This window comes from Nematolebias whitei, chromosome 22, assembly GCF_014905685.2.
Source record: "Nematolebias whitei isolate Nwh7 chromosome 22, NemWhi1, whole genome shotgun sequence".
NCBI lineage: Eukaryota > Metazoa > Chordata > Actinopteri > Cyprinodontiformes > Rivulidae > Nematolebias > Nematolebias whitei.
Genome location: NC_056519.1, coordinates 2,037,152 through 2,054,980, shown reverse-complemented (window position 1 = coordinate 2,054,980; position 17,829 = coordinate 2,037,152). Strand labels below are relative to the sequence as shown.

General features: G+C 42.2%; 1 protein-coding gene across 1 annotated transcript in view; it reads right to left on the bottom strand.

Annotated features, from left to right (window-relative positions):
* Window positions 1–17,829, bottom strand: part of LOC119428433 (leucine-rich repeat-containing G-protein coupled receptor 5) — a 43,108-nt gene that overhangs the window by 3,935 nt on the left and 21,344 nt on the right. Inside the window, exons 3-14 of the mRNA XM_037696114.1 lie at window positions 17,418–17,633; window positions 15,778–15,849; window positions 6,623–6,691; window positions 6,462–6,533; window positions 6,275–6,346; window positions 5,330–5,398; window positions 2,895–2,966; window positions 2,628–2,693; window positions 2,237–2,308; window positions 878–949; window positions 536–661; window positions 206–345 (exon numbers count right to left, since the gene is read on the bottom strand). Coding sequence (XP_037552042.1) covers window positions 206–345; window positions 536–661; window positions 878–949; window positions 2,237–2,308; window positions 2,628–2,693; window positions 2,895–2,966; window positions 5,330–5,398; window positions 6,275–6,346; window positions 6,462–6,533; window positions 6,623–6,691; window positions 15,778–15,849; window positions 17,418–17,633 — 1,118 coding nt within the window. The remainder of the gene's footprint in view (window positions 1–205; window positions 346–535; window positions 662–877; window positions 950–2,236; window positions 2,309–2,627; window positions 2,694–2,894; window positions 2,967–5,329; window positions 5,399–6,274; window positions 6,347–6,461; window positions 6,534–6,622; window positions 6,692–15,777; window positions 15,850–17,417; window positions 17,634–17,829) is intronic.

Genomic DNA, 17,829 nt, shown 5'->3' with positions numbered 1-17,829 from the left:
GTCACTCCAAGAAAGTGAGGGCGTGGGAGAAGATGTCTGCCACATCATCAGTTATAGTTTTGAAAATTTATAAAAGCTGATACATTCATTCAAACGCAAGCTTAAAGTTGCAGTATGTAACTTGTATACAAAACATTTTATAATTAAAATATATATATTTCAAGTCTTGTCTCGGTCTCGGGTTAGGTGGTCTTGACTACATCACCTTGACTGGAGAGGACAGGAGCGTCTCCTCCTGTCGAGTCCACTGCCTCGTCCCTCTCCCAGGACAAACCTCCTCCTCCTCCTCTCTTCTCACAGGAGACGAAGGCGCAGCACTGAAAGGCGTAAGAAAGCTCCATCACCCTGAGGAGACACACAGCTCAAATTAATCCAGATTAGAGACATACGTCTCATCTGAACAGAGATGGAGGTTGAATCTGATGTCCAGAGCTTAACCGCCCAATGTGGACATTGTCTCAGTTTGTGGACGAAGGCTGAAAAGGACGAGAGTTCTTTTGGACGGACTGAACGTCTCCAAACAGTGACCGCTCACCTGACTCGTGGCAGGTCTTCTCGGGGGATTAAGTCGGTCAGCTGATCGTTTCCAGCCAGTCGGATGTGGGTCAGACTCTGCAGGCCGGTCAGAGGCAGGGAGGACAGCTGATTGGACGACAGGTCGCTGCAGAAAACCCAGCGGAGCTTCGTGAAGATTTACATCTATTTCATATTGAGACTAATCTTTTCTGCTCGCTGACATTAACAGGGCCGTGCTAAGCTTCTGAGAGGCCCTGGGGCCAAACCTTTTCTTATGGCCCCCTTGAGTTGAAACATGTTTGCTCAGAAAAATAACTTTAAACAAAAAAGTGTCTTTTTCCTTGTGTGGATAAAAACTCACAGTTTGGAAAGTGCCGGCAGAACAGAGAAAGCGTTCGGCTTCACGGAGGACAATCGATTTGAAGACAGATCCCTGCAGGACAGAAAGAATGAGGCGGGCGATCATGTAACGTCCTGGGTGTGTTTGTCACGTTAGCCAACACAGCTACCACAGCTAATCATCTTTAGCCGACTGAAGAATGACTCTATAAATGATTTCCACAAATATTGAGGTAAAACCTGGTGTGGTAGTAGCTGAGCGTCATCCCCGGCACACACTCTGAGGACTTTGTCTGAATCTTTACGACTCTTTGAGGCGCTCAGCACAGACACGTTAACTAACACTGAGCTTTATGCTTCATTTAGCACTTCGGCATGTCTTTGTCTTATTTTAGCTAGGAACAAATGTTCGGCTCATTCAAGAGATGATGTCATGACCTTTTAGAAACTTTTATTTTTGTAAAATATTTGACTTTATTTACAAATATTTTTCTCCCAGCAGTACATTCAGAGCTTTTCCTTCCAAAACGTTGATTTCTGGAATCTGCTTCATCTACTGGCTGTTTGACTTCTTCAGCTACTTTTAGCATTTAGTAAGTCTTTTCAGCCTATTAGCTTTTTAGCTATTAGCTAGTTATTTTGTTGGCACTTTCAGCTTTTATCTACCATTCTGCTACCATTTATTTTTAGCTAACACTTTACTACTTTTACCTACTTGACTTGACTTATTGCTAGCCTTTTGCCATCTTAGCTTTCAGCTACCATTACGCTACTGTTAATTTCTAGCTAGCCTTTTGATACTTTAGCTAGTATTTTGATCATTCAGCTTTTAGCTAGCCTTTTGCTACTTTAAATTTTTAGCTAATGTTTTGCTACTTCTAGACTAGTGGTTGCCTTTTCTTAATTTAAGTTTCGAGCTACCATTCTGATACTTTTAACTTTTAGCTAGTTAACTGCTAATTTAGCTTTTAGCAACCGGCTATTATTAATTTCTAGCTAGCATTTTGATACTTTTATTTTACCAATAAAATTCTGCTACTTTTAGCTTTTAGCAAGTCTTTTACTACTTTAGCTTGTAGGCTAGGATACTTATAACCCGTGTTTTGAACCATTTAGCTTTAAGCTAGCCTTTTCTCCTTTTAGCTATTATTCTGCTCTTTTTAGCCAGTGTTTTTAAGGCCTGCTGTTGCAAACTTGAAACATGTTTTTTTATTTTTGTTTATTTGGACAGGTGTTTTGTTAGTTTATAGCACATTAAGCTCCTTCAGCCACTTCAGAGAGAAGCCAAAACACCGGCTGTTTGATCAGGAGCAGAAACGGTTCGGCTCGTTAACAAGCGGACCACCCGGATCAGAACTTTACATTTAGAACTGGTTCTTACAGCGAGCGCAGCGACATCAGACAGGTGAAGGTGTTCTCATCCAGCTCCTCGATGTGGTTATGGTGCAGATCACTGCAACACACACACACACACACACACACACACACACACACGCACGCACGCACGCACACACACACACACACACATACACACAGTGTTTCCATTACGTCACTTTAATTATTTTATATTTTTCTGGGGGATCAGATTGGTCTAAAATAGACCCGGCTAATCATTCCCATAATAAGCAGCTGGATGTGTTTTACTGGTTGCCACGGTAACCGGGGATTTAATAAGTGTGTTTCTAATCTTTAGAGGTTGATGAGTGCTGGTTCTGACCCAAAGGAAACAGTAAAATCTTCAATAAATCACGTAAAATGAAGATGAAGCTCACATCTTCTGGATGCTCTCGCAGCCGGAGAAGCTCGGGACAACCTGGATCCGATTATACGAGACGTCCCTGCAGAGACAAAGAACTTTCATCTGTCAGCGCTGTGAGGTCCAACACACCCTGAACGCAGCACAGCGTCAACAGCTTCCAGGACGTGAAAAGGATATTTAATTATGATTATTTTTACAGTGGCCTCGAGAAGGATGGGACAGTCTGGGCCGGGTCACATGACCCTCAGACCGGTCCAAGTTCTGAGACACGAGGACTTACAGCAGCTGCAGGTTTGGAAGCTGATCACACATGGAGGGGGGCAGATCCGTGATGCGAGCTTCAGTGATGGTTCTGGACAGACAAACGATCTCAGAGTTAGATCTGTTGATCATCTCCCGCCTGGAAACACGACTACAGACGGTGAACGTGTTCTGTAACGTATGACGTGAAGATCCTATCATATATACCTTACCATGTTTTTCTGTGTTAAATAATTTCACATCATATATCAAATCGTACACCGCATTGTTTTGTTGTGCTGTATCATCATACTGTAACAGATTCATCATATATCAGTTCATATATCATATTTTATTGAATTATGTTGTGAGGCACATTATATAATGCACATGTCATGTTGTAGGTTATTAAATCACAATATTTTGTGCATTTTTATATAGTGTATCATTGCATTGGACATTTATTATTGTAATATATCAGATTGTACTCATCATCATGTATATTATCATTCCATACTGTATTGCACCCTAGCATTTCATATTGTATCATATCATATATCATATAACTTGGTATCATATCACATTACATCATATGACTTCATATCAAGTATCATATCCTATCCTGTCACTTCATATCATATATTATATCATTTATCACATCATAGTGTCTCAAATCTTATTGTATCATATCAAAGTATCATGCTATATATTAAATATATGTATTGCATCATACATCATGTCACATCAAATTGCATCGTCCCATGTTTTGTCATAATATATTGTACATTTGTATCTTAAAAGATCAATTCATATTGATTTTCATATAACCTTTACTTATACAGGTTAGGCCCATTATTATATCATCTCTCATATATATATATATATATATATATATATATATATATATATATATATATGAGAGATGTGTGTGAGTATATCATCACATAAAGGATCTTAGTGAATCATGTCATATATGTCTCATGGCTCATTCATTTTGCCCTCCTCTTTAAAAATACAATACAATCACAAGATGATTTTCATTTTAACGATGCCTGTCACTGTTTTTATTGTTACCAGTGCTCATTTTTATTTTGTATATGTTTTAGGAATTTTGTTATATACTGTTTATTTTGTGGTTTTTTTAATGTGTTTGCTGTCTGTTAACCAGGTTGTCATTTAAATAAAAACCTGTTCACAATTGATTTATCTGTTAAAGTATTAGTTATTGCTATATATCATGTCACGTCATGTTGTAATTAAATATCTCATTGTATTGTGTCACACATATATTTTGTCACATTGAATCTTATTGTATTGTTTCATATATAAAACTGTATTGCATTATATATTATTGTATCATATATAATTTTATATTGTATCATATCATGAATATATATATATATCATCAATCACATTGTAAATACCATCTCATATTGTAACATGTCATATATATCCCATCTTTTAAAATCGTTTCACAACTAATAATATATCACATTATATTGTATCATATCATTGTAGCATATACTGTCATATTTCGTATCAAAATTTATTTTATGATATATATCATAACATCGTATTGTATCATACCAGCTCATATTTTAACGTGCCATATATGCTATCTTCTAGTATCATAACGTACATTATATCACATTATACGTCATATCATATTATATAGACTATTTGTTATGTGTCATATAACCTATCATGTCATATTGTGTCATATTATATTGTATTGTTGCGTATTGTATCTTATCACACGCCACATTGATTCTTGCTGTACTCTGCTGTATCGTCTGGCGGTGTACTGAACCTCCCCGTCAGGATTTCTGTGTGCAGGTATAGAAACGTGCATCACGATGCCTTCAGGTTCATGCTCGGTGTACTCCGTTGTGTACATGTGCATCATGCCGTTACATCAGATGTGTATTATAAGCTGTTTATTAGGAAGCATTAAAAAACAATGCGGTGTGTTTATTTTATGTCTTCACCATGGGATGTTTTGGCTGTTTTGAAGTGATTGAATGACGTCACTGCTGGTTCCTCACACAGAGACAAAACAACAGAAGATAAAACATGATACAAGTACATTAATTACTACTTGTCCTAGTTATAAAATTAAATGATAGGACAACGTCATTAAAAATTAAAACCTGGGCTGAATAGATGTCAAACCCAGAGAAGGTTGTTTTAAAGACAGCCAGCGGAAGAATGTGGGACGTGTGGCACTTTCAGAAAAGAGTTTAAATTGAAAAAATACAAGAAAATAAACACGGTGAGCGCGTTTATCATGACGTGGAACCTGGATCACAACAAGGAGAAGAAAAGGTCTGAATTTCAGGCCGAGCTGCAGAAAGATGAAGTTCCAGCCTGTCGGAGGGGAGAACTGCAGAGATTCAACAACACACAAACTGCATGCATGTGTGTGTGTGCATGTGTGTGTGCATGTGTGTGTGTGCATGTGTGTGTGTGTCTTACAAGCTCTCCAGACTTTTGGTTCCCGTCAGGTCTGGGAACTCGGTGAGGTTCGCAGCTCCGTTCAGAGATCTGAGAGAAAACAGAGAGCGGCAGATTTCCACGCAGGAACCAGAAAACACCGGAGCCCCGTTGGGTTTGAGCGAGCGCAACATTCTTTGTGTAATTAGCAGCTGATTAAACGAGGCTCAGACTAAAGACCGAGTCGCCTCAGTCTGACCTTTGCTTTCCTTCTGCGAGTGAAAGCAAGAAAATCCACAGAATTATTGTTTTAATTCTTGTTTCTAAGTTAAAGTCTCTGAAAATAACGACGCTCTGTTAGCCCTTGGAGCATGCGTTGTGCAGGACTCTCAGCTACTACCACCTAAAAGTTGTGTTTGGTGAAGGCTAAGGTTAGTTTAATGTGAATCTCCAATCAGGTTTACGCCAAAGGTTGTTGTAAAAATGTAGCCGGTATTTAAATTTCTGAAAGTTTCAAAAAGGTTTGTTGGATATTCACGAGATATTTTGCTAACAGTGCTGACACAAACACATACAGGCAAACACATTAATGTTGCTTTCTACTTAGCTTTACGTGAAAACCAAACGACATACGAGCAGCTAGCACCACGCAGGATGCTAACGCCGCCACGCTACGTGCAAAGACAATTTGTGCAGCAGTCCTCCTGTCTGGACACGTGAGCGAGCCCCTTAAACATGCAGTGTTGTGTCCGAGTGACCTTTGACCCCTGCTGTTTCCAGTTGAGTTTGTCAGCCCAACAATCTCCCCGTCGCTCTCTGTCACTGATCGTATTTGAACACTTCGGCGCACCGCAACGTTTTCTTGCTTTTAAGATGAAGACACGTGGATGTTTTTTTTAAAAAGCTCTAAAAAACAGAAACTTTGCACCAACTGTGACGTCACAGGCTGGAAGGTTCTCGTGACTTCTGGTTCTGTGTGTTTCTCACAGGGTTCGAAGCTCCGGCAGGTTCTGGAAGGCCGAGCGTCCGACAGACTGGATCGGGTTGTTGTAGAACAAACTGTGAATCCCAAACAAACACCATCATCACACGGAAGCCTCACAAGATGAAAAAACACCGACGTCTTTCAGAACCGGTTTAATGAGGCGGGGCAGGATTTGTGTGGGGTACCTACATGGAGATCAGCGATGGGTTCCCCGTAAAGGCGTGCTCCGGAATAGACTGGATGTTGTTGCTATGGAAACCACTTTACCAAAATGAAAACACAAGAAGATTAACAACGTCGACTCCCGCTGACCCTGCAGTGAAGAACCTGAGAAGAACCTTCAGACTCACAGCTCTTTGAGGTGGCTGAGGGAGCGGATGGCCGAGGGGAACTCCACCAGGCTGTTGTAGTTCAAATCTCTGAGGAACAACACACAAATACTCATTTTAAACCTCATTCCGCTCCATCCTGTGGTGTGAGAACGCCAGAGTCCCTTTGGTTTGAGGTCAAACTGATTCTGCACCATAAACATGAAGGTCAGAGTCATGGATCTATGAATTTACATGTTAGATCAGCTCCAGATTCACGGTCGTTTTGAGACAAATAGTCCACCGATAGACGGTTCAGAGATCGTCTTTGTGCCAGAAAACTTCAGTCAGAAACTCTGGTGTGGAGCGTTGTGTAACACTGACGTGTTTTTGACTGAAAACGTGCGCTGCGATATCCAGAGTCTGTATCTCCTGAGAGAAACAATAAAAACTAATCTTATCTCATCCCATTGTTGCCTCGTTTTACTACATTTGTACTGGGAATGATCTACTACAAGCTGGTAATACCAAACCTGGAAGAGGAATGTCCTGAATGGTAAATCCACCACGAAGAACTCGGAGCAAGTTTAGATCCAAAATACTTGAAGACTGGAGATGTCTCTTATTGAGGGAGTCGGTAAACCTCACAGAACCTGTTCTTTGTAGGCCGAGAACGTTAAACCTGTACTAGATGTGTTGGTTTTACATTCATCCACATCTAGCCTTTCTGTAGTCAGAGTATCACGTCTATACAGCTTTAGATCGACCACTCCAGAGCAAGAGTACGACCAGATCTTCATAATCTGGCAGTACAATGGACTAGTGGTTAGCAATGTTGCCTCATAGTAAGAAGGTCCTGGGTTCAAGACCCAGGTTGGACCCTGGGTCTTTCTGTGTGGAGTTTGCGTGACTTTCCTCCGGTTTCCTCCCACAATCTACAAACGTATGTTAAAGACCGCCTTTAAATACAGATCTGTGATCTTGGTGGGATTTGCCTGGTTAAACAAAGTTTAATTTCTTTATCTTTCAGCTGCTCCCTCTTCAGGGGCTCCACAGGGAGGTCCTCCTCTGTCTCTGTCCTCTGTGTCCTCTGTCCTCACTCCAACTACCTCCATGTCCTCTCTGACTGCGTCCATACATCTCCTCTTTGTCTTTTTCAAACAACAACACAAAGGCTAACAAGAAGGGAAACTTTTCTAACTGGGAACACGCATCTTGTAGTGGAAGAGGCCGTTTTAATCTGGGATCTCCAAATCTAGACTGCAACCGGATCCTTATATTGGGCGTGTTTTAGATGGAGAACATCCCGTCTGTGGTATAATCGTTGGCTTCATGTTGGGTATTCCATCCCTGGACTGGTTTCTGATCTTCATGAGATGATGGGAGAAGTTTCTAGAATGGAAAACATCTGTAGTGGAGTTCTTCAATCCCATGTCTACATTTTTATTTGGACCATTTTCATGACTGTGAAACTTCATGTCCACACTAGAACGTTTAGGCATTTCATTGGCATCGAATCTTCAAGACAGAAGAGTCTAGACTACAACCACAATATCTGCACCAAAACTTTTGGCTTTACACTGAGGTTTCCAAATCTACACTGGTTCCATATCTTCATGATGGAAACTGGATTGCGAGCACCACATTGGTACTTGGATTGTTGGCTTTACACTGGGAACTGGTTTCGGATCTTGATCCTAGGAACAGTCTAGATTCAAGATATAACATCTGTTCAGGAACTGTCAGCTTTAGATTGGTACCAGATTGTAATGACGGGAACTTTTTAAACTGGGAGCTTCACATCTATATTGAATTTATGAGTTTTAGTCCAAGAACTGAATCTCTAGATTAGAATAAATCGTTTGAATGGAAATGACAGTTTAATATCAGATGTCCATCATCACGATGCTGTGGGAACGTCGGCATTAGGCTGGGAAAGTGTTTCGTGTAAGGGTTTGTGTTCTGCTTTAATCTTTTCTCTCAGTTCTTTAAGTTTATTAAAGAAACATTTAACTGCACCGCCTCCTTCTCTTCTTTCATCATCAGTGAAGACTAGAGCATTCCTTGAGTCCACACGTGGCTTCCATTAGGTCCTCTCATCCATCTCTGGGATGCAGGTGGTCGTTCCACAGACACGGGTCTGCAGCGTGTGGAACGGAGCTGCCACATTGTGAAAATACCATTAAGTTGAAATTGCTTCAGTCTGGTTTTGAGCGTGTGATTCTGTGTGTGTTCGGAGGACGACTGCTATCAATAGCTTTGTTCCACGGATTTATTTCTGGTCTTTGGAAGCTTCTGATCGACTTTGAGCTTGAAAGATAAAGCCAGATTTGTGAAATATCCACGGTATCGATGTGTCTCATATCAGATGTTTATTTAACGAAACAACTGGATGTGCATCAGGAGCAGGTGGGACGGTAAGTCTATGTTTTTATTACGCAAGCACCAGATTTTAATCAATAAAGGAAACTCGACTTTAAACCATTTTATAATATTTTGTACTTATGAGCCAGTTTTCATGAGCCAGGGTCAAAGCACAAAGGCCCCCGCCAATGGCACCGTGCATCTGACTCGTGTGGCCCCTCCTGCAGAGGGTGGGCCCACAGGAAGGTTGACCCATGTAACTCATGGACAGTTCTACTGATGCCAGTGGCCATGCGTAAAGTCTGATACATTCATAGCCACTTCCTGTAGCTGTAGTAGAATATGTTGGTAGAACACCAATCGTTCAAAAAATGTGGATGCAAAGATAAAACATCAAATGTAAGAATAATGTGTCATCAGTGATAGTAACAATTATACAGAAACAACATAAAGTCATTTAATGTCATAGATCCATTTCAAGATACTGACTTTGATCATGAGCATTAGATTCTCTAAAAAAGTTTATTCAGGCTGAGCCCATCCAGGCTCGATGGGTAGAGACCTGGTCAACAGGCACCCAAAGACAAGCCCCTCCCAGGCCTGGCTCCAGGGTTGGGCCCCAGTAACTCATGTCCAAGAGAGGGACATTAATCTCCTTGCTGTCTTCTAGATGGAAAGATGACTGGATGGATGGATGGATGGATGGATGGATGGATGGATGGATGGATGGATGGATGAAAGATGGATGGAAAGATGGATGATGGAAAGATGGATGGATGATGGATGGATGGATGGATGGATGGATGGATGGATGGATGGATGGATGATGGATGGATCGTGGAAGGATGAATGGAAAGATGGATGGATGGAAAAATGGATGGATGGAACGATAGATTATGGATGGATAGATGATGGATGATGGAAGGATGGCAGGATGGATGAAAAGATGGATGGATGGATGGCAGGATGGATGGAAAGATGGATGGATGGATGATGGATGAAGGATGGAAGGATGGCAGGATGGAAGCATGGAAGAATGGCAGGATGGATGGAAAGATGGATGGACAGATGGATGGATGGATGGATGGATTATGTGTTGGCTCTTTTAGCTCAATATACAAGTTAAATAATCAATAAAAAACAAACAAACAAACAAATAATAAATGAATAAATAAAAGTAGCACTCCTTGAAGGTTACACCCCACCTGTTCTTAACCGACTCATCGTCGCACCTGTTTTACATTCAGTCATTAACCCGCTCCTGTGTTTCTGGGTCATGGACCTCAGCAGGTCCCATGTCTGCTCCCAACATTCATTTTACCAGTAGTAAATGGAAACAACCATTTAATTAACTTTTATGTTGGTAATTTTCTTGCTTTCGAATGAAATTAAGATGGAAACGTTTTAACTTTATGGGAAAGAGAACAGAACGGTAGCTGCGTGGCTGTCGTCAGTCCCGTTTTACTCCCTGCTCTTTCTGTTTAGAACTTAGTCACTTTTAGATTTCCTACTTTAGCTGAGTTGTTTTGATCTTTATTTTGGTTTAACAGTTTGAGGGAAACTCTAGTGTGAACGCTGAGTCAGCAGTATTCATACAAGTTATCATTCAGATACGTGTAGTTAGCCTTTTGCTACTTTTAGCTCTTTAGTTTTTGCTGCATGAATTGTTGAGCTAAACTTCTATTTGTCATTTTTCATAGATTTAGATAAAATTTTGCTACTTTACATTTTTTACTTTTTTCCTCTTACTTTTAGCTTTTTAACTAGTTTTGGTCCATTTTTATCTTTTAGCTAGCCTTTTGCTACATTTAGCTTTTAGCTAACAATTTGTTACATGTTATGCTACTTATTTTCTGATAAATCCTTAAAGCAGCTATTTTCAGTTATTCCCACGTCTGGCCTACAGTTTGTTTTGCTTTCTCTCAGTAAATGAATATATTCTGAAGTCTTCTCTCAGTATCCATCCATCCATCCATCCATCCATCCATCCATCCTCTGTCTCTGGACTCGGGTCTCGGGGGCAACATCTTGAGCAGGAAGGTCCAGACTTCTCTTTCCACAGACACCTCTTCCAGCTCTTCTGGAAGGACCCCAAGGCGTTTCCAGACCAGCTGAGAGATATAGACTTTCCAGTGTGTTTTGAGTATTCCCCCAGGTCTCCTCCTACTCAGACATGCCTGAAGCACCTCCCTAGGGAGGCACCAGGGAGCATTCTTACCAGATACCTGAACCACATCAACTGGCTCCTCTGGATGTGGAGGAGCAGAGTTTCTATTCCGAGTTTCTCCCAGATAACAGATCTTGTCACCCCTGAGTCCAGCTACCATGTGGAGGCAAGTCATTTCAACCACCTGTATCCGTACTCTCATTTTTTCAGTCACTACTCAGAGTTCATGGCCATAGGTGAGAGTAGGACCATTGATTGCCTGGTAAACAGAGAACTTTGCCTTACAGCTCAGCACTCTCTCCACCACAACAGACCGGCACAGAGTCCACAATACTGCACGTTACACCAATCCGTCTGTCAATCTCATGTTCCATTCTTCCCTCACTCGTTAACAAAACGCCTCCAAACAAATCCACTTGAGGCAGAACCTCACCCTTAACCCAAAGAGAGCAATCCACCCTTCTCTGACTGAGGACCATGGCCTCAAATTTGGAGGTGCTGATTCTCATCCAAGCCGCTGCATACTCAGTCCACCTTTTTGAAGAGGGGAATCACCACCCCTGTCTGCCAATCCAGTGGCACTGCCCCCGATGTTCACGGGATGTTGCAAAGGCGTGTCGACCAAGACAGCCCCACAACATCCAGAGCCTTAAAGGAAATCAGGGCAGATCTCATCCACCCATGAAGCCATGCGAAGCTGAGTTTTTTTAACTACCTCTGCAACCTCAGCCACGATTATGGACAGACCAATCACATAGTCACCCGACTCAGCTTCCTCCATGAAAGACATGCCGGTGGGATTGAGAAGGTCTGAGAAGCATTCCTTCCACCTCCCGACGACATCACCAGTTGGGGTCAACAGCACCCCAACTTCACTGAACACAGTGTTAGTAAAGTGCTGCTTTCCCCTCCCCTCAGCTGCCTGCTGGTTTGGCAGAATCTCCTCAGAGCTGATCGAGTCTCTATCCATGGCCTCACTGAACTCCTCCCGCATCCAAGCTTTTGTCTCAACAATAGCCAAGGCTGTGGACCGCTTGGCCCTCTGGTACTCCTCAACTGCCTCTGGAGTTCCACCAGACAAGGCCTGATAGAACTCCTTCTTCAGCTCGACAGCCTCCCTAATCTGAGGTGTCCACCACCAAGTTTGAGGATGTCCACCAAGAGAAGCACAGGCAGCCTTGTGGCCACAGCTCAAGGCAGCTGCCTCAACAATGGTGTCACGAAACACAGCCCACTAGGACTCAATGTCCTCCGCCTCAGCTGGGATGTAGAAGAAGCTCTCTCGGAGGTGTGAGTTCAAGATTTTTCTGACGGGTTCTTCAGCCAGGTTTTCCCAGAAAACCCTCACTACACATTTGTGTCTACTAGGTCTATCTGGCATCTTCTCCTGCCATCTAATCCAACTCATTACCAGGTGGTGATCAATTGACAGCTTGGCTCCTCTCTTTACCCTAGTGTCCAAAACAAACAACCGCAAATCAGATGACACAACTACAAAGGCAATCATTGATCTACGACCTATGGCATCTGGACACCGTTATGTTCGACCATGGTGTTTGTGATGGACAAACCAGTAACCTTGCACAGAAGTCCAACAAAATACCACTACTCAGGTTCAGAACAGAGAGGCTGTTCCTCCTAGTCATGCCCCTCCAGGTCACACTGTTGTTACCCACGTGGGCATTGAAGTCCCCCAGCATAAAAAAGGAGTCCCCAGCTGGCACACCCTCCAGAACCCTTGCTAAGGACTCCATGAAGACAGGATATTCTGAGCTGCCATTTGGCACGTAGGCAGAAACAACCATCATAGCCCATACCCCCAGCTGAAGGTGCAGGGAAGCTACCATCTCATCTACTGGGAAAACCTCCAACACAACACCAACACCAAGTCGGGGGGGTGGGGGGTTAAGAGTAGACCCACAGCAGTTCGGCACCTCTCACCATGAACAAATTCAGAGTGGAATAAGGTCCAGCCCCTTTCAAGGAGATCGGTTCCAGAGCCCATGCTGTGCATCGAGGTGAGCTCAACTATATCTAGTCGATACCTCTCAACCTCACGCACAAGCTCAGGCTCCTTCCCCACCAGAGAGGTTATGCTCCACGTCCCAAGAGCCAGTTTTCGTAAGCCAGGGTCAGAGTGTCAAGGCCCCCCACCTTCAGCCACTGCCCATGGAGTCATATGCAACTTGTATGGCCCTTCCTGCAGGTGGTGGCCCACAGGTAGGCAAACCCATGTTGCTCCTTCGGGCTGAACCTGACCGGGCCCCATGGGTAGAGACCCGATCACAAGGCACTTGACAATTAGCCCCTCCCCAGGCCTGGCTCCAGGGTGGAGCCCCAGTAACCCACGTCTGGGGACACCTTGTTTTTTTATTTGTCCATAGAGTCTTTGGACTCACTCTTTGTCTGGTCTGTCACCTAGACCCAATCTGTCTAGGCAAACCCTACCAGGGGCCCTCGCCCCCGACAGCAGAGCTCCTACGATCATTCAGGAGCACAAACTCCTCCACGGTAAGGTGGCAATTCAAGATCTACTGAGTTTTTTCTCAGTAGATAAACTGAAGACTGCTGGCTCAGATTATTACAACAAAAATCCTAAATTCCTTTTAGGATTTGGAGAGCAAAGTTTGAGGCAGCAGCTGCGCTGGTTCCCTTCCACATTTCTGCAGAGCTCTTCTGGTTCAGGTTCTTTTCAGTCGAGCCGCTCCTTTTGTTTACATGTTCCTCGTGAGGAAGCCGAGCTGAACGAGACGTTCTCCTCAAGTTTCAAAACTGGCAGGATAAATCATTTTTGTTTTAATTTCCGTTTGTAGTTTGGGACAAACGTGGTTTATTCTTGTTGATCCTACAGGTATATGGCCTCGCAGCATACAAGAACACATGAGCACATGAACACACGTGATGTGACCCGTGTGTGAATAATTAGGAATAGAACCGGGCCACACACAGAGTCCACGTTTATCCAGAAGTATTTCCAAATGAAGGAAATTAAACGCTGCTTCTCTGGCTGACTGAGAAAACAAAAACATTCCTCTGATTATACAAATACACACAAATACAGCAAAATACACACAGATACACAGAAGTACACACAGATACACTAAAATACACACAATAATACCTTCATTCTTCAGGGGTAAATGTTATTTAATAGGACTAATTACAGTTGTTGGTTTGATGGAAACAGGACGCTGATATTTCTCCAAGAATAAAAACACATTTATTATGACATTACTGAATATTTTAAATGTTTTCTCTGATTGTTTAATTTATTTCTCCTTCAGCTGTTTGATGGTTTTAATGACAACCAGCAGCTGAAGGAGCTGATTTAGATGTTTTCTGATCCACATGCAGACCAGTGATGTGTAAACAATAAAGTATTATTTATAGTTTTGCTGGATTTTTTTCTGTACATATTTACAGTTTAATAACTTTGGCTAACTTTGTGATTTTAGCTGTTATATAAAAACCTTCAGCTTGTTCAAGATGGGCTCTGTGATATCAGATTTTCAGTTTTTTATTTATTTCTCTGTTTTAAAATGTTTCCCCATAAAAAGAATTCTTTATATTTAGCTTTTAGCTACTCTTTTGCTGATTTTCTTAAATATTTTGCTACTTTTAACATTAAGCATTCCCCCCCCCCCACCAAGTTTTAGCTTTCAGCTATTGTTTGGCTTTTAGCTACCGTGTTGATACTTTTAGCTAATGTTTTTCTACATTGAGCTGTTACATTATAGCCAAACTTTTGTTTTTTTCTAGCATTTTGCTACATTTAGCTTTTAGCTACTGTTTTGCTACATTTAGCTACTCATTGGCTACTTTTAGCTAGAGTTATCGTTTATTTAGCCTTTTGCTTCGTTACACCTTTATTTAGTGTCTTTCGCCTTTTAGAGAACACTTTGTTACGTTTAGATAGCCTTTTTCTGGTTTTAGCTTCCAGCTTTGTTTAGCTACTTTTAGCCAGTCTTTTGCCAGTTTTTATAGCTGTCCTTTAGCTACATTTGGCTTTTAGCTATCTTTTAGCAAAATTTTTGTTTTAAGTAGTGTACTTTTAACTTTGTTTAGCTAAACCAACCCCATTTCTGACTCTTTAGCCGATTTTAGCTGTCGTTCAGCATTCTCACTGAATGGTTGCAGCTAAAATAACGCTTTCGGGTTTGTTGGAGAGGAGACGTTTTTTCTAAAACAGTGCCAGAGAGCATCAGGGTGGTGTTATCAGGTAGTTGCTGGAGCATTAAGCAGTCAAACGGTGAGTGGAGGTCAGCAGACCCAGACAACACTTCGTAGACCTGTAAGACCTGATTACCAGGACCTGGTGGAGTTTGATGGGGCCACGTTGTGGGTCTACAGAAACCTGGGTGTTGTTGGACACATATTGTGAAGGTTCTAGTTGTTCAAGACAAACAAAATAAGGAATATTGTGTCCCACCAGGACTATCTGGACTCAGGTACTGGACTCTTTACAGAACCGCACATCATCCCACATCATGTCCCGATGACCGGTGTCACCGGTTCTTCTGAATCTGCTGGTGGGTCCAGATTGGACCCACTAAGACTGAACGTTTGTTCACTAAAAGACTATTTTCAGAACAAAAACCCTCCCCGATGACCCCGACCTAACCCTGACTGCTCAAACTCTTCATCAGACACACACACACAAACTCACAGCGTCTCCAGACTCCGGAGTCCGTGGAAGCAGCTGGTTCCCATGGAAACGATCCTGTTGTTGTTGAGATGCCTGCAGAGAGAGAGACTGATGGACTAATGAAGCACACAAAAAGTGTGTGTGTGTGTGTGTGTGTGTGTGCGTGCGTGCGTGCGTGTGTGTGTGTGTGTGCGTGCGTGTGTGTGTGTGTGTGTGTGTGCACGTGCGTGTGTGTGTGCACACGTGCCCGTTTAAAAGGGGCCCCGGGGCCTCTGAAGAAGGTTTTTTCTTTTGGTAATTTCATGCAAATTAGCTTCAAGCCGATTGGACAAAAGAAGTGACAGCGGACTTCAATGGCGCCGCGCTGAAAGCCGTCACACGCACATAAAGACAGAGTCTGCATGTTATTAAAGAGCCGAAACCGACAGGCGAAGACGGCGTCGCCGCGGCTCAGAGGAGCCACCAACCGAAACAAAAACTCTGCACAAGATTAGCTTCATTTATTTAAAATATACACAGAGGCTGGACATTAAACTAAAAAACAAGTAGCTAAAACTAAATGGACTAAACTATAGCAAAACGCCTAAACTAACAAAGCTGCAGCTAAAAACCTAAAAAAGCAAGACAGTAGCCAATAGGTTAGCTAAAAACTGCACTAGTGACGAGGCAACTAACAGTAGCAAACTGGCTAAGTTAGCTAACAGTACAAAGATTAACTACAAGTTAAAAGTAGCAAAAGTTCAAAATAACAAAAGGATAAAAGCCGAAAGGTTAAATTAAGCAAACCGTGACACAATTTGCAAAAGTAGCAAAACAACAGCTAAAACATAAAAGTACCAAAAGACTAGATAAAAGCTAAAAGAAGTACAAGGTTTGCGAAAAACCCTAAAAAGAGTCAAAGGGTAGCTAAAATTATGAAAAAGACTAGCTAAAACTATCAAAAGACTAACTAGAAGCTAAAAGTAGCAAAAGGGTAAAGAAAGCTAAAAGTGACAAAATGCTAACTACACGTAGCAAGATGATAGCCTAAATGTAAAAGTAGCACGAGTAAATAAAAATTAAAAGTAGCCACGGGTTAGGCAAAAGTAAAATAAAACTTGCTAAAATGCTTAGCAAATTCTAAAATAGCAACAAACAAAAAGACATTCAAAAGATAAAAAGTATAAGCAGGGCAGCTAAACAAAAAGCTAAAAGTAACAAAAGGCTATCTTAAAGTAGCAAATGGTTAGAAAAAAGCCAAAAGTATTAGCCAAAACCTTAAAGTAGTTAAAGATAAGCTAAAAGGCTAGCCAAAAGCTGGAGTAGTCAAACAGCAGCTAAAAACTACATTATTAAAAAGACTAGCTAAAAAACAAAAACAAAAGGCCAAGTAGAGGATAAAAGCAGCAAAAGAGTAACTAAAGATAAAAGTGGCAAAATGCTAACTAAAAGCAGCAAACGATAGCCGAAATCTAAACGTAGCAAAAGGCTAGATAAAAACTAAAAGTAGCAAAGCATTAGCTAAAAGCTGAAAGTAAGAGCTAAAACTAACAAAAAGGTATGTAAAAACAGAAAATATCAACAAGCTAGCTCGCTGTGCTAAAATGTTAACTAAAAGCTAATAGTAGCATATTGGTAGCTGCTTGGCCTTCACACAACTGACGGCGTGTTTCTGTACGTACAGCACCACCAGGCGGCCCAGCCGGCTGAAGGCGTGGTCGGGGACATGGCTGATGTGGTTGAGGGCGAGCGTCATGGCCTGGAGCGTCAACAGCTCGCTCAGAGCCGCCGTTGGGACTTCCGTCAGAGAGTTGTCGTCCAACCAGAGGTGGCGAAGCGAACGCAGGCCCGAGAAAGATCCGGGCGGAACGCTGGAGATGTGATTAGCATCCAGGTGTCTGAGACGAAACAGACGGAGTCAGGAAACAGACAGAGTCAGGAAATAGACGATCAGGAAACAGATGGAGTCAGGAAACAGATGGTCAGGAAATAGACGGAGTCAGGGAACAGACGGAGTCAGGAAACAGAAAGAGTCAGGAAACAGAAAGAGTCAGGAAACAGACGGAGTCGGGAAACAGACGGAGTCAGGAAACA